At 37.6% G+C, this 24294-nt stretch overlaps 2 protein-coding genes across 2 annotated transcripts in view; one reads left to right on the top strand and one right to left on the bottom strand.

The window, feature by feature from the left end:
- Window positions 1-63: 63 nt before the first annotated feature.
- Window positions 64-24294, top strand: part of LOC120440224 (centromere protein P) — a 97382-nt gene continuing 73151 nt past the window's right edge. Inside the window, exons 1-7 of the mRNA XM_039612205.1 lie at window positions 64-144; window positions 302-376; window positions 1266-1420; window positions 1495-1649; window positions 2095-2183; window positions 4579-4667; window positions 12184-12280. Coding sequence (XP_039468139.1) covers window positions 1266-1420; window positions 1495-1649; window positions 2095-2183; window positions 4579-4667; window positions 12184-12280 — 585 coding nt within the window. The 5' untranslated portion in view covers window positions 64-144; window positions 302-376. The remainder of the gene's footprint in view (window positions 145-301; window positions 377-1265; window positions 1421-1494; window positions 1650-2094; window positions 2184-4578; window positions 4668-12183; window positions 12281-24294) is intronic.
- On the bottom strand, window positions 14182-23266 carry ogna (osteoglycin, paralog a). Its single transcript, XM_031731501.2, has 6 exons — window positions 22980-23266; window positions 19793-19856; window positions 18771-18935; window positions 17775-17977; window positions 17286-17378; window positions 14182-16290 (listed from the first exon to the last, which is right to left on the bottom strand). The coding sequence occupies exons 1-6, from the start codon at window positions 23133-23135 to the stop codon at window positions 16120-16122; spliced, it is 852 nt and encodes a 283-aa protein (XP_031587361.1). The 5' UTR covers window positions 23136-23266; the 3' UTR covers window positions 14182-16119.

Genomic DNA, 24294 nt, shown 5'->3' with positions numbered 1-24294 from the left:
AAAGTGTTTACTTACAAAAGCTAATTAACATATAATTGTTATATTCCATTTTATTGATAAAGGGGAAAAAAAATAATACGCACTAGGTACAGCTGCGGATTTCCATTATTTCTACGTGGGGTGAAGGACTCACACAAATTCCTGGTGGGTTATGATTCTGTGGCTCATTTGCGATGATAAAACACTTATATGTACTTTAAAATGCAAACATGTATACACCAGTAGTATTTGTTTTAACAGAGCCATAGTGCTGGCGTGACTGTTATTCACGGAGGCAATTTCTTCCCCCCTCGGATTTTAGAAAAGTGGTAGAATCCAGAGGGCGCGAGCTTCCGAAGTGCTCGGTTGCATCTGCGAAGAAACGGAAAACAAACAGGTAGTAAATACAGGTAATCGTTACCTAATAATGGCAGAACTCTTTTATATCAGCTACTAACATAGAACTGTGAATTGTTAAAAACACTTCTTTTTCACAACGGAAACAGCTGTGGAAAGTTAGCTCGACAGTTTGTCCTCAATTTAACGTTGTTGTTATTTTTATAGTGTCTCGTTAGCCGGGATTTACTGGTTCAAATAATGGAAGTGTAACCACTTTGACACTTTTTTTTCTTACTTTAGACTATTAGCAAAGCTGTGGAGTGCGTTTATACTTTAAAAGTCTCGAAAAAGCACCTCTGTAAATTCAGTGGTGCTGTGTTCACTTTTCACCGTTTCAGTAAATTCGTTAGTCTGACTAAAGTTAATTGAAAGGGAGAGGATAAAATAAGGAGTTTCACCAGTGTCAAATAAAGAGAGATTAATTTTGAATTCAAATGTAAAGCTACCCTATTAGTCCAAGAGTCATGGATTCATATCACTTCACTCTGCAAAGCTGGATTAACCTAAACTGGAACAAGCACCCATGACGACAGAGTTAAGAGAAGGAAAGTGGGGTTGTTTGTGGTAAAACAGTGATTCTCTGTTAGAGTCAAAACCATTTATTTATTGCATCCAATAAATAGTATAAAAGTTAAATTATTAACTGATATTAAATGAAAATTAGCAATGTCTGTAATATAATGAAGTTGATCCAACTTTTCAGATTGAAAATATGTAATTCCTTCAAATACAATTTTTCTTTTCTTTCTTTTCTTTTCCTGTAGATTTGTGGTTTTAATCTGTAAATTTCAAATTGATAATTTTTTTATAAGTTATAAAGTTGTCCTGGCAAACTAATATGTGTGTGTCTTTGTTTTAACTAAATCATTTGGTTTTTATCCTTCAAGATGGAGAAGATGAGTGATGAGAACACCGAGGAGGTGAAGGTGCTCGAGGCTGAGATCGAGCGTCTTCAAGCTGAAGTTAAAGCGCTGCAGCACCAACAACAGGAAAACAATAAGGACATAACGTTCCACTACAGAGGACAAATGGAAAATGCTCTGTGAGTTTAATTTTTGTTCTGCATTTTGCAAAATCTGTCTACAGCTTTACGTCATAAATTATTTGCCTTCACAGAGCGTTCATGTGTGGACAGAGACAAGAAGGAGGGAAGGAGATGGTGATGTCCAGACTCAAAGAGGAGGTGGAGGAGCTGGAGGAGGATGTGAAACTGCAGACAGAAATTAATGGCATCACTTTGAACAGCTGCACCACAAAGACTCTACAAAACAGTAAGAGCAGGGTCTCAAACCACAGTCTTCACTGCCAGCTGACCTGTTATGTATTAAATAGAAGATTAAGATTCCATCAGAATATAAATCTGGTGCATCTTAATTATTTATGTCATTTAGTGTTTTAATTTGTTCCCTGTGTAGTTTAGTATATAATGTATTTTTATTTTATTTTTTGTTGTTTGATTTGTTTTTGTTTGTTTTTTTTCCCATTATCGGCAAGGTTTTGATGAGCTAAACAATATTCATTTGATTTGATTTGATTGACACTGATCAAAAACTTATATGTGACGGTATGCCAAAAAAGACAGGCTTCTACCATGAATGTAAATAATGCATGAACAACATTCTTTTGGAACACAATGCACTGTAGGCTTTAAGGTCCCTTCAGTGGATTTTGGTATGAAACAGTAGATCTAAAAGTAACTGCATTTGTGTATGTTAGGTGGCAGAAAGCTGGTTCAGCAGCTCTCTTTGTCGGGTAACTGCTCTGAACTGGTCTTCCAGGTCGAGTTTCAGTTTTCTGAGATCAAGGTGAGTTGTTATATTTCTTTCTATTCTTGTTTATGGATTGTAGTTTTCCTCCGGTCTGAAACTGTTCACCAAACTCTCGCTTTGATTTTTGCAAGTACTTTTCGGCTTATTTTATCTTGTGTCCATATTTCTAACCCATCTAGTGTCTGATTTTCTGCTTTTTCTTTACTACATTGTGCTATGTTGTCTATTCTATTAACAGGGCATTGTGCTCATGATTAAAACTTACTATTATTATTATTATTATTATTATTATTATTGTTGTGTAACCATATATGTAGCTGTCACTGTGACCCAGTCTTGGTGTTTAAGTCCAGTTGAGTCTGCATGTTGTAGATATGTTGGCTCAAATACTCAAAATCTCAGTCTTAATAAAACTTATTATTTTAAAAATTAACTGAAACCGTGGCTTTAGCTTGGAACTGTATAGATTATTAGTTGTTATTGTTATAGGATATTATTATTATTAGTATTCACATGTATCTCTACTTGTCTTATGCACAATCTGTTTAAGGTTTTGATCAGACAAAGACTGATGTTGCCTTAATTTTACTCCACTTTAATCTACGGCAGATGAAACTTGTTTCAGTCTTTAACTAAAGTAGAAAATAAAGTATATAAACATTCTCAGAGACAAAAAACATACTGAAATCTTTCTGAAGTGCTGTGTCCAGCCAGCAGAGGGTGACAAAGCCATGTGCCTTAGTGTTTCACTGATGAGGCAGAGTGGTATTGTTTTACAATTCTTGTGATGATGTCTGATACTCAGTAACATTAATAAAACTATGAATATGATATTCATCAGTAGCTTACCTGGGAAATGTTAACTTGTTTTAAAAGGCTGCAGGTGCCTGAACACAGTATCCTCCTAAATGATTTGAAACTTGCAAAAATGACTAAATCAGGTATATATTTATTTTCAAATTTGTGAACATAACCAAACACGTGAGGACAACTTTCAGCAGTTGGAGCTCTTTCGGGCTACATTTTTATCAGTAACAAAAAAGTTCTGAAGTTTATATCCAACCTCATATCTAGGCTTGTTAGAATCCCGTTTTTAACTGTCACATTAAAAAAATAGACAATTCGACATCAGCTAATAGTGTAAATGTAAAGTTAACAGTAATTTTAAATTTATTGTGCAGTATAATGACCAATAAACCAGCTTCATGTTGGTCCAGAAGTCTTCTGGTTTTAATTTGAGCTCATTTGGCCACCAGTGAAGCTGGGTTTTAGGGATAATGTATATAAGCTGTTTTGTAAAGTCGTTTAAGATGCAGATTTTACCCATACCTTTGGACATAAGTAACTCAGTAAAGACTTTAATTGTTTGTTTTCTGGTTTTAATTCTAGCTGCACTGACTATTAGAGCAAGCAGATGGTTTTATTAAAGCTTTTCTCCTGCATGGCTCACAAAATGTTATTAAAATTACAATTATCCAAAGAGTTCTAACTTGTTTTAATGAGAATAGTAATTGTTTTGTTGATTTGAAACCCTCTCTTCTTACCCTTAATTGTAGTTTAATGTTTACTGACCTTTTTTATTGCACCTTAATGTGGACTAATACAACTTCCAGTAACCTTAAATTGTTTTGTTTGTTGTAACACATTGAAACCAATCATGAGCGTATCTCCATATGTATATATATATATATATATATATATATATATATATATATAAAACACCTTTTTCATTAACACAGAGAAAGAGCTGTTTAGTCGAAGCCAAGTTCAGCATGAAGGCTGGTGGGGTGGGGTGAAATGGCTACCCTAACTCTGTAAAACATTTAGAAATTTAAAAAAGGTTAGCTAAAAAGCAAGGTTTTCTTGTATATTTAGTTAAAATACAAACAGGTGAGTAAAACAATACACATTATGGATTGTGGATGCTCTGAACTATTTCTTTAGAGCATCAACTGGGCCCTTGGCTTTTCCTGAAAATATTTTCCCAAATTTAATAAGGCTAAATGATCAGTTTTGTTTTCCTTCTCACATTCAGGGAACTGAAAAACAGGCTTAATTTGTTAAGCTATTATGTGTCACCGCTCATCTGCCCATTGTTTATTACCCAGATTTTGCTCCTGATCACACAGCTGTTTGAATCTGTGAGAGAAATGAAACCAGTTTAACTCAAGAATAGTTATATAATAGAGATTAAAATTTAAGAGGAGATTTGAAGTTCAGTCACTTCTGTTGTATTGTTTTGCTTTTGTGAGTTCTTATAATTGGACAATAGTGAAATCCGAAGGGCCATGCATGACATGTCAGCGTGACATTCTCTTAATCTGACAAAGTATTTAAAGCAGAGCAACACAGATGGGTGAAACTAGTCACTGTAAATAAAGTAACTCATTGTGGTGTAACTGAATAATGGATTGTGTGTTATTTCCTGCAGGACAGTGAGAGATCAAAGAGGACCATCGGCGATCTGAATGTGGTGCTCGATTCAAGTGACCTGCAAAACTTCAGCAGCTTCTTGTCAAGGTGAATGAATTAACAGTTAACCTGTGTTCTAAAGAACTGTACTCAAAGGCAGAGCTGTTCACTTCAGGAAGAGCAAAACATGAAGAATCATTTAAATATTGAGTAAGTGGCATGTCATTTATAGTGTTCCACCTGGTTGGTCACATAGAAAGTGACAGAAAAAGTAATGCAATGGATGGAAAATTAGGTCTAAATAGACATGCTAAATACACATGTTCTTTAACTTCCATACCTTTGGCCAATTACTGTGGTCAGTTTCTCATTTATTTACACTCTGTCTGTCTGTCTGGTCCAGCTCCTCATGTTTAATATTGGTTGTTATCCCTGTCAGAATGAAGCTGCCTGTATAATTTAACTTAAGTGCTTATTAAAGTAGATGAAATTGTCAAACAGCAAACGTCTCTCTTCAGGCCGAACCTTCTCACTCAAACACTCATTCTTGGTCTCACAAATGGCAAGCCTTTCCAAAGATGAACTCAAGCACAGGTGTTACTCATTACATTTATAAAGGCTGGATTCCTTTTAGGTGTGTTGTATACTGGCACAAACACCTGTAAATGGAGCAGAGCCATCTGTAATATTAATTACACCCGCTCTTTTCCTGCTGTGACTGTCCAATGTATCTGAGCTGAATCTGGTCTTATTATAGGTTTACTCAGTGATGTTTGGAGCTTTAGTCACTGTGTTTTCCCCAGCAGGTGCTTTTTACACAGCAAGAAAAAAATGTTAATTGCTATCAAACCCACTGGGTTGCAAATTATATTTCTGTGTAGAATCCCCATTTAACCTTTAATAAGGTTTCTTCTTGTCTTTAAGTAATGTTCCACCCTTATTGTCTTCTATCAGCTGAGAAGTTCAGGTTTATATTGTAGGGCAGGGGTGTCGAAGTCCAGGCCTCGAGGGCCGGTGTCCTGCAGGTTTTAGATAACACCCTGGGTGAACACACCTGAATCAAATGAGTAGTTCATTACCAGGCCTCTGGAGAACTACAAGACATGCTGAGGAGGTAATTTAGCCATTTGAATCAGCTGTGTTGGATCAAGGTCACATCCAAAACCTGCAGGACACCGGCCCTCGAGGCCTGGACTTCGACACCTGTGTTGTAGGGTAAAGACCCAACAATATTAGAGGGAACACCCTAAGAATCCCACTGTCACCAAGTGCTTCCCTGATGGTAAAGGAGAAACCTTTTAACAGGAAGAAACCTCCAGCAGAACCAAGCTCAGGGATTGCCATCCATCTGCCACGAGGGGAAAGAAAAGAGAGCCGAGGGAGAGAGTCAGAGTTTAATCATTACTAATGCTGGTTTAAACCTCTAAATGCAATAGTGATGATTAAACACATGGAAAGAAAATTGTTGAGTGAAGAAGAGATACTCAGTGCATCATTGGAAGCACCCAGCAACCAAAGTCTATTGCAGCATAACTAAGAGATGGTCTTGGGTTATCTGGTCTAGCCCTAACTGTAAGTTTTATCAAAAAAGAAAGTTTTTAACCTAATCTTAAAAGTAGACATAGTGTCTCTCTCAAATCCAAACTGGGAGCTGGTTCCACAGGAAAGGGACCTGATACCTGAAAGCTCTGCCTCCCAGTCTACTTTTAGAAACTCTAGGAACCACAAGTAAGCCTGTAGTCTGAGGCTAAGTGCTTTTTTGGAATAATCTAATACTGCTAATATATGACAGGGCTTGATCATGCAGAATTTAAGTTCAGGATTTAACAGTAGGCCAATGAAGAGAAGCTAATATGGACTGTGGAAAAGGTTTGTCACCATGATCTAGTGAAACCTTGGGTTTTGCTTGTGTGTTTAACAAGAGAAGTGCATGTTTCTTTAAAAACTATAGCTAGTAAGTAAATGACAAGTTGTTAACAGTGCCTATGCACGTATTTGTGCATAAATCAAGCGCATGGATATTTCATGAACAAATCAGGATTTATTAGTATGTTCATGCCTGAATTTGTTCGTACTCTACGAACAAATTTAGAGGGTTTTTGTGGCCAAGCTGGTGGTTGTGGTTCAGGAGGTGGTTCAAATATCTCACAGTTTCAGTCTGTATAACAAAGTGCTCTTGAGCAAGATACAGAACTCAAAATTGCTTCCCATGCATTCATCAGAGTGTGAATGTTGTGTGGGTGAATGAGACGTGGTGTATAAAGTGCTTTAAGTACACAGTAGAGTAGAAAAAGAGTAGAAAAGTGCTATAGAACCAGTTCGATTGCCATTTACCACAAATGATGGCCTGGCTTTGTTAGGAAATTTAAACACAAGTCTTTAAAATGAGTACAATATACAATTTATATAATTTTTTTTTAAACTATTACTAATAGTAATATTAAATATTTTTATTATTATATCTTATTATTTCTTAGATTATTGATCGTTTTCCTAAACACCATAAGCCACCATATGTACAGAATTGCAATCAAATAAATAAAAATAAAAAATATAATTGCATGTAAGCAAAACAAAATCGTAAATGTAGTCACAAGGTAGTTTTAGCCACCATAATTCCACCACTTTCTCTACTTCATCTTGAAGGAAACGGGTATGCAGATATTCGTTTATACACGTTGGTAAGAACAAATAGGCTGTTGCACACATTTCATAAATCCAACGGTAAATGTGTTTTGTGCAGGATAAGTACATTTCCACAAATACTATTTATTTCTTTTATCTTCATTTCTTTTTTAATTCCATTGAATCTCCTGCTGTGCTCTGAGTGAACTAGATTATTGTTGCGTGCACCAAAGTGGTGCCTTTTAATAGAGGAAAAAGTTAGGACACCCTACCCCCTAATAACTAGTGTTGCCCCCTTTGGCTGATGTAACTTCAGCGAGACGCCTTTTGTAGCCTTTTACCAGTCTCTGACATCGATCAGAAGAAAGTTTGCCCCACTCCTCAACGCAGAATTCTTTCAGCTATGTGATGTTTGAGAGTTTTCTTGCATGTACAGCCCGTTTCAAGTCACCCCACAGCATCTCAATGGGATTAAGATCAGGGCTTTGACTTGGCCATTCCAGGACTCTCCAATTAGTTTTTAGCCAGTAGTTGGTGGATTTGCTGGTATGCTTTGGGTCATTGTCATGTTGCAGTGTCCAGTTCTGCTTCAGCTTTAATTTTTTAACAGATTTAACAGATACACAGTCAAATTTATGATGGACTCTATGATGGTGAGCTGGCCAGGTCCTGCTGCAGCAAAGCATCCCCAAACTGTGATACTGCCGCCTCCATGCTTCACAGTTTGTATGAGGTTCTTTTCTTGGAAGGCTGTATTTGGTTTACGCCAAACATGTCTAATGTCCTGGTGTCCAAATAATTCAATTTTAGACTCATCTGTCCAAAGAACATTATTCCAGAAGTCATGGTCTTTGTCTACGTTTGCTCTGGCAAACTTCAGTCTGGCCTTAATGTTTCTCTTAGAGGGCAAAGGTTTCCTCCTTGCACACCTCCAATGAAAGTCAAACTTGTGTAGTCTCTTTCTGATAGTAGAGTCATGCACTTTCACATCGACAGTAGCCAGAGCCTACTGTAGTTCCCATGATGACATTTTAGGATTTTGGATGACTTCTTTGAGCATCTTGCGATCTGCTCTGGGGGTGAATTTGCTTGGACAGCCAGACCTGAGCATGGTGGCAGTTGTTTTGAATGTCCTCCACTTGTAAACAATTGATGGTGGTGGAATGGCTGATGTCAAATTCCTTTGAGATCTTTTTAAATCCCTTACCAGACTCATAAGCAGCCACAATCCTCTTTCTGAGGGCATCAGACAGCTGTTTAGATCTCACCATGGCGTTCACTTCAACACTTCAACAGTCAGGAGCACACCAAACTAAATCTGAGGTTTAAATAGGGCAAGGCTCCTTTAAAATCCTGGTTAATGATGTACTGATCATGTGCACCTGACGTGATACACCTGTGTGATTTTAACCATTTTAAGTGGGATAACATGTGGGGGTGTCCTAATTTATTCCTCACCAGAAATTGCATTCTTTTAAAATTACATTTCACATAAAGTTTTAAAAAGGCTTTTCTTATTTTTTAATTGTTTAGTTATATTATTTCAATCCCTCGGTATCATTAAAATTGATATTAAATATCCATCCATTCGCTTCCCCTTATCCTTTCCAGGGTCGCGGGGGGCGCTGGAGCCTATCCCAGCTGTCATAGGGCGAGAGGCGGGGTACACCCTGGACAGGTCGCCAGTCTGTCGCAGGGCCAACACACAGGAACAGACAACCATTCACGCTCACATTCACTCACACATTCACACCTAGTGACAATTTGGAATTATCCAATTAACCTATCCCCTCAAACTGCATGTCTTTGGACGGTGGGAGGAAGCCGGAGTACCCGGAGGGAACCCACGCAAACACGGGGAGAACATGCAAACTCCACACAGAAAGACCCCGGCCTGATGGTGGAATTGAACTCAGGACCTTCTTGCTATGCGGCAACAGTGCTAACCACCGTGCACCGTGCTGCTTAAATATCCATATGTCCAAATATATTTTAAATATACAGGCTTTCAAAGGGTGTCCTAATTTTCTCACATGACTGTATATTATAGTATTTTGCTGTGCGGACGAGCAGTTTTCTGCTGTAAAATCAAACTGATGTTCTCTTTGTTTGTGGATTATAGACTAAACGTGGTTTTTATATACCCAGGTGCATTTCCTGTCCCTATGACCGCAATCTGCCAGAAAGCGCCTGGTCTGTCAGTGAATCAGCAGCAAAGAGCAGAAGTCTGATTTGCTCTATATCTGAGGCCAGACCACATCTGGATTCTGTGGCTCAGTCTGCAGAATTTGGCAAACAACAGATGGAAAAATACTCGAGATAATGATTCAAGACACTGGTGCCTTGTCAGAAACTGTGTGTGTGTGTGTGTGTGTGTGTGTGTGTGTGTGTGTGTGTGTGTGCGTGCGTGTGCGTGAGAGAGAGTCTATCCAAATCAGATGGATAATCTTTGTAAAGTCAATGTGGTCTGAACTGTTGAAGATAAATACTGACAGTAGGACCTTTGTTCATTGTATTAAACCAGCGGGCATATATTGTTTTCACATTTGTCCCACTGGCTCGGTGAAGTGATCTCTTAACTCTGTTAGTATTAAAAGTAGCACAGCACTTCTCTGTGGCCACCCATGTTTTAATAGTATTTACAGTGCAATACAGAATCTCTGCAGTTACTCATAAAAGGCTGGAAGAAGTGCTGAAGGTGAGAAAGATGCTGCGGATTGTCATTATTAGCTAATAATGAGTCATTTTGTATCTGTATTGACAGCAACTTTCAGGCAGGTGAGGTTATGTGTTGGCACCTGTACAGCAGGTTACAATACAACTGTTTCAGGCTTTTAAGTCAAGTTTAAATAAATTTGCTATGTAATATCTTGGCGTCTTCAAAACCGAGAGGTTTCTTTGTTTTCGGGGGTAACTGATGTCAAACACTGTTGGTGTTCTGCAGTCTGGGATAGATTTAAAGGACTGGATTTAAAGAAGATCACATCAGACAGACTCTTTTATGGATGTTTGTCGTGTGGAGATCCAGGCCAGCTTATTTATGAACTGTTTTGACTTCTAGCCTCCAGTGGGGGAAACACCGTCAGGCTGTCAGTTTTCTGAAGTGCAGTTTAACTTGCCAGACTGATAGTGTCAGGAAATTGTGCAAACTGTGTTGAGGTCATTATAGGAGCAGGAGATATTCATCAGCTTTGCCTCTCAAAGACAGATTTGTTTTTCCAACAGCTGTTGCTTTAAAGGTGCAGCAACTGTTATGTCACGCGTGCATCTTTTTGTGCAAAATGCATCTAGTAATTTGGAGAACTTTGCATTATTAATCCTGTAAGGTCCAAGTCATCATCAGTGATGACCCCAACCATATCCTCCCAGTATGGTTTGTTTTTTGTTTTTTCCTTCCAGATCTTACTTGATAGCAAGCTGATTGGATTTACTACCAGCACTGAGTGTACACTGAATATTTTATCGATTCTTCAGAAGCAGTAGGACTAAATCAGTCAAACTAGGCATTGGTCCCACTCTCCCTCTCGCTTCCTCTCTCTGTCTTTCTGGTACTCCTCCATTATATGGCAGGGTGCTGCCATGTTTCCATCAGGTCTGTGTGGAATAACATCATCTGGAAACTTAACCCGGCTGCCGTCTAGCCCCGGGCCCCCATGGAAAACTCTGGAAATCCTTTAACTGAATGTCCCAGGCTCACTCAGACAGACCAAAACAAAGACTTTTTTTTTGCCATTGCCGTTATGACATACAACACATTATATAGGAGTAGGCATTTTTTGTTAACTACCTCTTTAGACATTGTATTACTTGTATAAGTATATTTAAATTACAATTAAGATTAATCACCAAGACAGCTTTCTAAAACCTGTTTTTTACCTATATAAGTTAGAATAATTTGACAACAGTCATTTAAATTGATCTGTCAGGACTCCCTTACTTGTTTAAAGGTTTATCTTGTTGAAAAAGCATAGTCTCAGGGCTTTTAAGAGGTTTCCCAATGAGTTAGGTGATATGTTTAGAGGGAAGTGTTTGGTGTTATGAATGTATTTCCTCTGTGGCAGAAGAACGTCTTACCTGAGCCTTTACAATCTGCTACAGGCTAAATCGGCCTCATAAAACAATTTCACTGCTGATTAACTTTGACATAAACAGGCTCAAAACAAATGGTAACAACTTAAAGTCTGCAAATAAAACTTGCAAACTCTCCAGCAATATCTGAACTTATAATTGTATATTTTAATCGATTGCAACTTTCACTTTTATTCAGGTCAATATGGTGTCTCCTTTTTCCAGAATAGTGGAGAAATCACAACATAGTTTTTATGTTCATTCAATTTACTTATTGCATGAAATTGTTTAGGTGCTGTCGTTAAAATTATAGCATTAAGAAAACCCTTATGGATTACTAAGTTGTTATTTTCAGCAGTAATGATTTGCAATTGTTGTAACTTGCCTCATTCTCCTCATACCATCAACCAAACAAACCAACCTGACAACCTAAATAAGCTACAAAATTTTCCTGCTCCCCCTTTGACATCACTGCAACCACTTTCCTCCACCACCACAACCAGCCATCTATAGGCTGCTGGAGGATATTTACTCTTACATAAAATAAATTTGTAGGGAGTGACTAGCCTGGTTTATGACCAAATTCCTGTCAAAGTAATGACCATACCATCAAGCTTGTACTGTGTTTTAAGTGCAAACTCTCAAACAATAGCACACAAACATGCATGCACACTTTGAGTCAGTATTTCCAGGATACCGTTGAGACTTGTCATAGCTTAAAAAAGTGTTCTTAATGATTTTTGCATTTTGCCTTTGTTGGCCCAGTAAGGGTGAATGGGCATACAGAAATCAAAAGGAGAGAGGTGCACAAGGTCCCTGTTTGGAATCAAACTATGAATGTTAAACTCATGTGGCATGAGCTGGAGCCATTTGGCTACTGGGTGGGAGTCTTAAATAAACTGTTTTAGTGATCTGTGCAATGTAATTTCAGGGTAGAGGAGAGCAGGGATCTTCTGCTATTCTTCAGGACCTTAAGGACTTTTTCAGACAGATGTGATGACCGAAGCAGAACTTTCCAACACTTCCAAGTAAGTGAAAATACACATGCACCAAAATGGACGGTCCGGCAAACTCGCCCTCACAAACCTAACAAATTTAACCACCTGATCTGGACGTCATGAGCTAACAGACTAGCTAATCAGACCCATACATATTGCCAGTAGGATCCTCCTCTGCTTTTGAGCAGGCTAAGTAGGCCATTGTAGTTGATAATGAATACAGAGAGATCATGTAGACATCTAGTGGTATTGTGAAGAAGTGCACATAGATTATCTAGATAAAGAGCTGCTTGTTGAAATGTGAGAGAAATTTAATGCAGACATATGTCTTAAGGTTAAACTTGGTGAATGAACGAAGAATGGCTATGTGGATACCTAGGTGAATCGATATAGGTGGGAAAAAATGATCCTGCTGATGATTCATCATTTAAGGTCACCTTTTTATTCTATGTGAGTTGTCTTTTTTCTGTTATCTGATTTTCAGAGAATATTTTTTATAAAGTGAAAATAGTGAAAATACAACACCTGCAAAAAGTGACACTTACTACAGAGATGGACAATTGAAGAGGAATGAAAAGCGTAGAATACCATGGGTTAATGCAGTAGGTGTGAAGTGGTGATAGCATGATAAATATGAGGGTGGGACTTTGTTGAAGAGGTAGCAATGAAATATCAAATAGTACATCAAGCTGCACAAGCAATGTGGAGCCTATTCTCCTGTTCACTTGGAGAATGCAAAGTTCTGCCAAGTTGGCTGAGCTGAAGGAGGATTAACCCACATTTTCCATACTGGTCTGTGTGCTCCAAACTCTTATTTTGCTTTACTTGCATTTTTTTCAGGTCTTGTATGGAAAAACAAATTTCCCGCCATAACCGTTATGCTGTTATGTATTCCATGCTTTTATGACACACACAGACAAAACATGTACTTGGAGGAATAAACATATAAAAATAAAGAAGCACAGGAGCTGACATACATCTCTGCTCAAGAATCTTAAAGTTTTTTCTGGCTGGCAGCATTAACAAGGCAGTTTCTGTCGTACACAACAACAGATATAATTAGCAACATACAATTTCAGTGTTAACTGGGTTTTCTGTATTGTGGATAGGTAGTTGGAAATTTCACAACACATGCATAGACCAATATCCACATGCTGAGTTCAGCAACTTTTGTTTTGCTGTTTTTGTTTATTGTGCTAGTGGTTTGAATTAAAAATCGACTTCTGTCTTTCCAGTACTTTATTATGACCAAGAACTTACTATCATTAGCTGGAACTTGCATACTTGTCTAATGTACCAGCTGTTACTTGCCTCGAACACAACACTACCCCTGGTGTTTTCTTCATCCACAGTACTTTGTATTTGTAGTCAACTTACTGTGAACACTGATTAACGTTGATGGTTGTGCCATCATTGCAACTGTCACAAAAGGACTGATAGTCGTTCACTATTATCAGTATCTTCTACTATTCACTTTACTATTGTAATAAATGTGTAATGGACACTTAAACCCATCAGCAGCTTGAAAACATCATTAGAGTGGGCAAAATACATATTTAACATGGTCGCAAATTTTCTAAGTAAATATAGAAATATATTCCTATGTATTCTTTTGACATGAAATTCTCACCAGATGTTAGTAACAACCATCCAGTCCACACATGCAAAGAAATTAAACCATGTGTAATAAACATGATGCAGCCTAATCAAAAATGAAACGTGTTTGTCCCACAGCAGTGATATCAACAAGTAAAAACTAAAGTTACAAACCAAAACCACTTTATATATGACACCTCTAAAACCCCTTGCATAACATCATTCATGTTGTAATATATAATTTATATATTGAAAACAATATTATTTATCGAAATTAACTGGCATTTTTACAGTGCTTTTAAGTGAAGCTTACTCTGACATTGATTTCAAACACATTATATTAAAAAAAAGTTTAACTTTATTAGAATATCTTCAAACATAGCCATGTAACATATTCCTGTACACCACTGTCTTATTCACATCAGTAATAATCTCTAAATTAATTTTAATTAATGGTAGGGAAGAGGTGGGAACAAACGTAAGACAGTATAGAAGCAAGAGGAGTAACTTTCACATTACTATAATTCATAGATACATTGTTCCCCAGTTCATTTCTGCTGGAGTCTATAAATTAAGAAAACAAAGGTAAGTCACAAAATACTTAAGTCTAATGGAATAATGAAAAGTGCAATTAATCCACACAATAGCAGAACAAAACACACTTTTCACTTAGTTAACGTATTTACACAATATTCTTGTATTTCAAGAAATGTAGTTTTTAATCAGCAAAGAAAAAAAATATATCTTAAAGCTACATACAGTTAACGTAAAGAGGAATGTTAACAATGATCACAGATTTGTGGCCAGTTAGGATTTTTGTTGTTGTTGTTGTTGGTTTTTTTTGGATATGTTCTATTGAAGATAACACTATAGATCAGCATGCAGATATCAAGTATTCCTTTTGTATAACTAAAATTACTTCAATCCTGCTTCTTCCCTCCTTCTGTCATCAGAACTTTAAAATGTAAAGTAATGACTCTCTTAAAAACAAGTAAAGATAGGAACGGCTCACTAGAAAACACATGGGTTGCATGAAGGGTCAGTTTGTGATAAATATGGATCTTCCCATACAGGAACGTGCCAAAGTCCTAGATTAAACATACAGACCAGACAGCATGAATTATATGTCAGTCATCAGCACAATAATGTCTAGATTTGGCTTTACTAAAAATGTCTAAATATACTTTTTGTACCACAATTTTCATTCAGCTGTGACAGTTTAATTGTGAATGAACTGAATGTGAAACTTTAAAAATAAGGCATTATTATAATCACTAATGCATCAATTAAACTGCACTTCAGTCATATATTGAGTGCCCTATACTCAGAGGTAAATCTGAAAAATCTGCCTTGGGTCCATTCATTTAGATCTATTGTTCTTGATGTAGTATTTTGTTGCTAATTTTAGGTAAAACTTCGAAATGTCAGATTTTGCACTACTAGAAGTCAGTTGTTTAGATGAGCAAAAACAGCAAAAATGAAGATGCTTACAGTAAATAACACTGGGCTGCAAGAAAGCCTCTTCGTTTGTGACAGCAGGTGTTTCTGTTGTTCCAAGGTCACAAGTAGTTTTGTTCGTTTTGGGATTTTTTTGTTGTTGTTAAGATTGGTTCATCCATGTAGTAAATCAGCAGGTCAAAATGAAACAACAACTTGGACTGTCAGTTTAGAACTGTTAACACTGCTGCACTCATTTATAGGATTATATTAGTTGTATTAGCATTTTATTACCTGTGAAAAGGGTGCTTTAAGGCTACCAGGGAAAGTACTTGTGGGATTTAAGCCTTAGAAATTGCAACAATCTAACAAATACTGCTACTTCAAAGGTTATGTGTGTGGAAGTGTGAAATGATTCGGTGCACCAGGAGTAATACACCACATTACAGTTATTTTAAAGACATAAGGGATTAAGCCAAGTATACATGACAGCCAGCTTTGACGCTGTTATTTCGATTACAGGTAGAAACACTAATTTTAAATGTGGTTAGACAAACTGGTTGTTTGAAGCATATTGAGATTAATTACACTGATGAAATTCCCTTTACTGCCCACCAGTCAGTAAAAGGCCTTTAGATGAGTTAATGAACACCTTCAGTCCAGTCAGAGGTTTGATTTTGACCTGATACATGCTGATTGTAGGTTTGCCGAAGTAAAAACGTTGACATCTGTGGGACCAGCTCCACAAAATCCAGAATACCATGGTGTCTCCCAGCTCTTTGTTGTGGGAAAACTTCCATCAGCAACAAAGGGAGTGCAGTTAAATTTCAGTCTCCTCAACGGTACTTTCCAACAGGCAGTACTTTCATACAGGTGAAGTTGTCGGGGTACTTTGACAGCACCACTGGGTTGCCATCAAGGCGGACCTCATTAAGACTTGGTCGTAGGTAATAGGTGTCATTGGACCTGCAGAAGGTGTCCACATTGACCTCAGTGATGTTGTTGTTCTGGAAGAAAATAAAATAATATTGGTAGAGTCTTTTTTACACCTCACTTTTAATAAAAATTACAGGTTTTAAATTTAATCTAGAAAAGGGTTATACCAACGGATAGTGATCTTGGAGAACAATGGGTAGAGTGATTCCCAAAATTAACTAATAAAGTCATGCTGTACTTTAATTTTGGCATTCCTACATATGACCAGTACTTGCAACAGAGATCAGTCTGGATGTGAATGTAGGGGTGACCACATTGATCTGTCATCATCTCAGAATGAGAGAAAACAGAAGGAGGCCATTATAGTCTGACTTTAAATTTGTGTCTAATATAACTGGGGTTGCAGAGAGACTAGTTCATTCCAAAGTTTTTGAGTCACCGAGTGTGTGTGGATGAAAGACAAATAAGCAGTTTTTACACATATTAAAAAACATAAAGGCTGATATTCATCTACTTAATGGTCACAAGTTATGACTGGCAACAAAGGTCTCCTGCTGAAATAGCACACATTCAGTCTTTTCATGGTGGTAGACGGGGAATTAACTTCCCAGCAGTGTCTCTAAGCAAACCCATGCTCAGTTGTGGGCATGGACACAAACAGCTGCAAACGCCACAGACAGTCTTTCCTTTCATAGCTCTTTGAAATTTACACACATGCATAGCAAGTGCATTGTGTGCATCTTGGCAGATGTTCCTGAGTGGGCACAAAAAATTGGTTGGCATGCATCTGCATGGAGCCTCGTGCATACTAGCAAATGCTGAAACTGCACCATTCCTTTAATCCATTTGGCAGTAGTGCTGTTGCATTTGGGCCACACAGTATGCATTTTTTTTTTTACTGTGGAACACAGTACAGTAGGCCCCTATGGAGAAGATTATCAAACCTTACTCTAGAACACAAGTTGTGTACCAATTTGATGATGTCACTGGTGACCAAAATCAGTGTAAATCAATGTATTTTTTTTTCTGATCTGATCAATATACAATGTTAATAAAATATAGAAACCTGAAGATGTAAGATCCGAACACTCTCTGGGATGTATGGAACAGCCTCCAGCATGTTGTCGGCCAGGAACAGGTTAACCAGCTTGGTGAGTTTCTGTTGGAAACAAAAAAGATTTGGAGAAAGAAAGCTGGACTGTCAAGACACATCAACTTTAGTAGTTAGTTGTCCTGACACTGTGTTGAATTGATGGTGTACTGTATATAAAGATAATACCTTCACATAATTCTCTGGTAACATTTTGAGAAATTCAAGCATTGATATTCATTTCACCTGGAAAGCATAGTATCTTGGAGCATTTATACAATTAGGTGGTTCACAAGATGATTTACCCTTTCAGGAGCATGTAAAATATTTGCGATCACTGCTAAGGACAGTCGACATGGCTCATTGTCAGTTTGTATGTTTTACTAAAACTTTTAAAACTTTTTAGGTTTTATCTCCAAATCAGTCGCCAGTGTTGGTTGTTTGTGGGTAGAGGTCATGATGTACCTTAAAAGCATTAGCCTTCACTCCCTTGGTTTTGAGCTTGTTGTAGTTGGCGTTGAAAGATGTGAGTTTGGCAGGGAGTGCAGGAAGTTTGACCAGCTGATTCTCAGCCAGAGACAATTCCTCCAGCAGGGTTAGCTTGGAGAAGGCTCCATCTTCAATCTCGGAGATCAAGTTCCCTGTCAGGTCGATCCTCTTTAGAGTCACTGTTGATAGGTGAGGGTTTAAAAAAAGAAAGAAAGAAGTTGTGCTACTTTCATCAATTACAGAAAAGTGAACATGCAGTTGATACATATGACTAAAAGCTAAGCCATACAGTACAAATAATGACTGATCATGTTCCTTGATTAGTATAGAGAATAGTTGACTGTTTACAGTAAAGCAGATATCTGTGCTGCAAAGGGCAAGGTATGCAAACTCTGACTTACAAGGTTGAAGTTTCGCACTAGATTAATCATTTTTCCTACTGGTGCGTGATGGGATCTTTTAAATTTCCTCTCTCAGGACCTCCAAAATTTCAAATCCTACTCTTATCAACAAAATCTTCATCCATTGTCTCAACCATTTGTCCAAGTATGGGCAGGAGAGGACAAGAGGCAGAGTACACCCTGGGCAGTTGATCACAGGGACAATACATAGAGACAGACTATCATACATTTACACTAGGACTATTAGATTAACAGATGTTTACCCCATGGTGGTCAAACATTTAAATGTCTGACTGTTGTGACACAAACAACGTAAAGAATTATTAAGAACAAGCAATTATAACTTAAGAAGTATGTCTTTCGCCTGTGGGGGAAACCAGAGCACTCAAATGAAACCCATACAAGCACAGAACATACAGTGCCCCAGCACTTAACATAATATCCTGTTGTGAATCTGTGTCCAAAGAAAGAAAGTCCAAAATAAAAAAAAATGCTGAATGGTAAGCAGAAACTTAAGTTTTGAACAGATAAATTAATCAACAAACTCTGAAGTAACCATGTTAAGACTTACCAATTTCAGCAAAGTCTTTGGTTTTGATCTTTCTGATTTTGTTGAAGCGTGCATACAGATAGGCTGTTTCTTTAGGCAGTGTGGGAATGGAGGTCATGTCTGGACTGACCTCCTCACAGTACACCGAGCCAGTCAGACACACACACAGCAGACAGGTGGGAAGGTCTGCAACACAAAGGCATCCATAAGAACCAAGCCGCCTTCAAAATCGATATGGCCTTGCTACATTTAAGCCATATGTAATTGCTTTTTTTGTAACTAAGTGATCAATTTTAATGGTATTGTTTAAAAAAGTAGTAGTAGTAGTAGTAGTATTTAGCATAGTTTATTCTAGTCACTAAAGTCACTTTTCAATGTCAGTCCTTGGTAAACACAAGTCAGCAGCAATAATCTGTTAAGGCATTTAGTTTTATATTTTGTTTTGTTTTGTTTTTCCACAACTGTAAATATAAAGCAGTGTCAGAAATTTAGGATATTCATGTCACAATGTGAGTGGTGTTTAAATTTTGTCCCAGGTTTCCTTCCAGGTAAGATGGCCAACTTTGAACCTCTTACTATGCAAAATAGGACTGCTGTTTTGGAGCCAAGGCCAAAGATACTGTTTTAATTCTTTTGCGTTCTTTCACATTCCAAAATCCCACAGTGTATACCCAACTTAATACGTATTAAACCCTTACAAAAACCTAAGCTGTTTGATATACTCAATGGATTTATTGGTATAGACACTATGAATTACATCAAGGTATTGTTATCCAGCTCAGCATTATGGAGTTCCTTGCCAGCATGTGCTCATGATTTCAAACAACCAAAGGCGAAAGCTTGAATGGTACCTCCATAATGTTGACCCAGACAAAAGGACCTTGATCTGGTTCACAGTCTTGGTGTAGTTCGTAATCTTGGTCCAAGGAAAGTTAATTGTTGGTCGACTTTAACAATACTGTGAAGGTCTAAGACAGATCAAATCTGAGATGTATTTTCTTGTGTGTGACATCAGGTGCAGGTAGAGTAGGTCTTTCTCTTACCAGCGGCATCTGCTCCAGCTGTAATTGGGTTGTCATCAGGTTCATCAGCAGGAGGCAGCGCCCTCTGCAGGAGAAAACATGGCCTGTTCATATAACGGCCAGATCATTGGCTAGAGCAAAACATCAACACTGCTAGGGTTAGGTCAGTTTGGAAAAATGCTTACATATTACAGTATATCAAATTTGAGGTAGGAACCAAATAAATGTTATACGACACTGTAAAAGTATATGCATTGCCTTGTGCTTGGCTCAACTTGCAGCAGCTAGCTATAAGAAATTCATGAGCCTGAGCTTTTCATCAGCTGTTAGTTATACAGGGTCGCTGTGTACTTAGCTTTGACATAATGAGACTGTAAACATTACAGCTGCCTGTTTTGGTAGGTTCATATTGCAAAAAGTGCAAATAAGAAGATGAACCAGTATGTCTAGTTTCATTTACAGCTCTTTGAGGGTTTAGTAACAGTGCAACACTGTAGATCAAGGAACCAGAAGCCAGAATTTTTCAACTCAGGCCAGTTATCATGGTCCACAGTCTCCAGGTGGGTTTCAGCAGGAATGTGTGTTGGGATTTATGTGACTGGCGAGACCAGTACACTGTTGGATGTTTGTCTCTATTGTGCGATGGATTAGCCAGATTTTTTTTGCAGCTTTGCTTTGGCCTGAGTTGCAACATATTCTCCGTCAGTATGCCAATACAGCATTCCTTTTCTAAAATGAATGAAGATGCTGCAATTTGTGACACAGTAGCCAAACTCCAAGTGGATACTGGCTGAGAACTTGAGGAAATTGTTTGTTTGTTTCTTTTTTTAATACAGTGGTTAGCATTATCGCCTTACAGCGAGACAGTTCAACACCATAGTTAGCTGAGGCCAACAGGAATGTGGATTTTGTGTTCTCCTTGTGCCTTTGTAGGTCTCCTTCAGGTAATCTGGCTACACTCAGTCCAGACATTTACATGTAAGGTTAAATGGGGTAAACTGACTGTGGATGTAAGACACATGAAGTGCTTAAATTAAAGCACTGTATGCGTTTATGGGTAAATGTAAGTTGTAGTGTAGAGAACTTTGAGCTGTCAGTAAGACAAGAAAAAAGCTATAGTAATTCCAGTCTGTTTGTGGGAATGTGGGGAATTTATTGTCCGAAGTTGCTGGCTCTGATGTATGATGCTGTTCATATATGTTCAGAACTTGTCTTCTGAAGTACTCCCAGTGACTGAGATAGTGACCAACTAGGGTTTGTGAACTGAAACCCGGGTAATATTGTAGTGCTGCACCTTAAAAACTAAAGAGAATTAGGTAGGTGGGCTTTGTGCATTCTTAAGGGCATTTCATGGTATATGGAAACCGCATACTGGACAAATCATAGAAAAAATTATTTGAGGTTTTCAACATGAAGAAGCTCCTCTTTTTGGCTGAACATAAAAATGTCAGAGATTTTCTATGTGAGTGCTTATACTAAGAACACAACCGAAGATGGATAACTATACACTACCTATAAAGCACAAAACTCAAATTTAAGTTATATGGACCCATATAGCTACGCAGATGAAGAAACGATATGTTCGTTTTTAGCGTTAAAAAAAGTCTACGTATGTTTTGAGATTTGAGGCAGTGGACCTACCCTAATTTAACATAAACATAAGAGGCAACTGGAAAACCAAAAGACAAATCTGGAATAATTCAAAAGGTCTTTGGCCATTTGTTGTGTGATTGTGTGAAAGTGTCTTATAAGGTGATGGAACTAAGCAATATGCTGGTGGAGGTTACTGCAAAGAAAAATATATGCTAGCTTTCTTCATCTGGTTATACAACAAAAGAACTTGTGACATGGCTGACCGTTTTTAGTTTGAGTTATATTTCAGTCTTCTAGTTGAATGAAGATGAAGGCGCCTCAAAAAGCTGAAGACTGCTTAAAAAGTATTAAAATATATAATTATCATTAAATTATTGTTAAATTGTTTATTGGGTGATTTTAGAGCACAGATAAACCTGAAGCCTGCATATTTATATTGTTAAAAGCAAAAAAGCATGTTTGCAAACATTAAGCATTAGAGAAGGAAACTAGAATACCGGTACATAACTTATAAAGAATACTGAATAGCCTTGAGCAAAATACGAACTCCGTTCCTACTGCTGACTCCCTAAACCAACTGACCTGGTCTCGAACCAGTTGAAAGAAAGAGGCAGAGTTTTGCACATTGTGGATTAAAAAGTTAACATAATAACCTTTTGCTAAATAGATAATTGTAGCAACACCAGAAGGTATAAGGTCTGTCACTGAAAAATGAAAGCAGCTGGTATTCAAACTGAAGTTAAGGTTCCATAGCCGTATTGTGTCACACTCCACATTTGTCCCTCTCTCTCTCTCCCTGTGGATTGTTTGTGGGTTTTTTCTCTTCCTTCAAGTGTTTTCTGAAGGAGAAATCAGACCAGATTTTGGTTTTATTCCATCCAAATATTTCTTAAAGGGGTTAGTGTGGTTAGAACAGGGTTAGTGTGGTCGACCCAGGGTTGTTTTGGTAAGACTCCACAGAAATGGGTTGTGTATGTGTGTTGGAGCTGTGAGCTGAATGGATTATCTGTTAGAAGAGGAGGACAGTGAAATGAAGTGCTAACAGATGCTGTCATTACCAAGTAGCAGAAAGTGGATTATCAAATAAACCATGAAGCGGATTAATTATTGCTTGTGTAATGTGGTAGAATTAATTGATTTTGAACGTGCCCAGCTATTAAGCAAACCTTCTTTCTCCCTCTTTGTAAAGCATTGCTCAAATTGCTTTTTCATTTTATCCAACCTGCTCTCAATACAGTTTTCCCTCATTAAATCGTCTGGTTTCACTGCAGTCTTGAAACTATGCCTCTTATTCATTAGAGCAAGAATATTATCCTTGTGCCTTTGATTTACCTCAATATGCATGCCTGGTCATTATTGGAATTATTTATCTTTGGTGTATCAAAATAACCACCTTTTGTCATTATTTAACACTGTGACAAATGTAAAAAATGATCTTCTGAGTTAATGCTGTCAAAACAAACTTTTTAATATCTTGATTTAAAAAAAAAAGACTAAACTTTAACAAATTAAAAAAGGCTTAAAAAAAAAAAAGAAAACACCAAAACTAGTAGATATAATTTCAGGGAAAAAATCCATCCCAAAGAAATAATAATACAAATAATAAAGTTCTCACCCTAGCCCTCCTTGATTTTAAATAGTCACTGAAGTATCCATTCAGTTGACTGCCAGCTAGAGATCCTGGTATCAGCTGTGAGTCGTGGTCGAAAGTCCTGGCTGAGGCTGCCACCAGCCATGGCACCAGCATACAGGTGAAAAAGAGCGTCTTCATGCTGTCTAAAACAGTGTGATGCAGACACACCAGCTCGCCTTAAAGCCTGAGTTTGGGTCAGCAGCTGCTTTTTGCCACAAGCCCCTGGTTGAATGTGTCAAATGACTCTATTTAAAGGCTGAACCAGTAGCTTCCAGCAGACTCTTAAAGCAGAGTTTATAGAGCACAGCACTTAACCCTTTCCTGACCACCCACCATCCATCTGCTGAGAGACAGACTTGGACACAGACAGGATGTACAGTGAGAGGCACACACACCAAAATGAGGCACATATGGAAAATGATGAGAGAGAATAAAGTGTCCATTTTTCTCCTAAATGTCCCTAAGTGTGTACAGGAAAAAAATATGCAGAGAAAGCAGAAAAACTGAAAGTTGACAACCAAAGTGTGAGTGTGTTTTGTCAGGAGGAATGTCTGTGGTCTCTGCCCAGCCACTCTGTAATGACTTATAATAACCAACCTATCTTTCATTAGGCTGGATCAATGTTTTTCTTCTTTTCTTACTATGTTATTCTCTTAGCCGTTGGTCAGACAATTCATTTAACAGCCATCAAGTAAGCACTTCTTGTAGGCTGGGATTTACCAATATTCATGTTTTCTTTCTGGACAGCAACGAATGTTTCAGGCTGGAATTGCTTTTAGTTAGTCATATCATCATTTTAAAATTGTCAACAAAAAATTATCTGCTCTCTGCTGATATGAAGCCAGAACAATCATCTACGCAGTTGTATAGGTAGAACTTACCTTTTTAATTAATGTCTTCTTTAAGATTCACATTAAATTTTTAGAAGAACTCCTCTTGATTTAAACAGCCATTGTAAGTGATAGTCATGGCACTCAGTCTTGAATTAAAATCTGTGGCAGATGATGATAATGATGATGGGAAACCGTCAATGGTGGAAAAAAAGATTTTTAAAGCCTTATTAAGTCAGCAAATTATAAGTGGCTTTTGGCAGATTTGACTGATAATTCTATACATGCAGTCCTTATGTCTCCATGACCACTGAAATTAAAGGTAATTTATGTAATTCTTTAAAATAACTACCAGAATGAGTGCCCAGAGATTTGCTTCTCAAGGGACTTTAAGCATCTGTTGAGTGTTTTTTGTATTTAATTTTTTTTGTTCCCTCTAGCATTATTGTATAATACCTGACAGCAAA

Source organism: Oreochromis aureus, linkage group 5 (assembly GCF_013358895.1).
Source record: "Oreochromis aureus strain Israel breed Guangdong linkage group 5, ZZ_aureus, whole genome shotgun sequence".
Taxonomy (NCBI): Eukaryota; Metazoa; Chordata; class Actinopteri; order Cichliformes; family Cichlidae; genus Oreochromis; species Oreochromis aureus.
This window is presented reverse-complemented; position numbering and strand designations above follow the sequence as displayed.

Excerpts from the sequence above, each read along its gene's own strand:
- ogna (XM_031731501.2), bottom strand. The coding sequence starts at position 23,135 with ATGAAGACGCTCTTTTTCACCTGTATGCTGGTGCCATGGCTGGTGGCA. Across the intron at positions 19,857-22,979 it reads TAAAATCAAGGAGGGCTAGG|AGGGCGCTGCCTCCTGCTGA; the intron begins GTGAGAACTTTA and ends TTTCTCCTGCAG. Across the intron at positions 17,379-17,774 it reads TGAAGGCTAATGCTTTTAAG|AAACTCACCAAGCTGGTTAA; the intron begins GTACATCATGAC and ends TGTTTCCAACAG.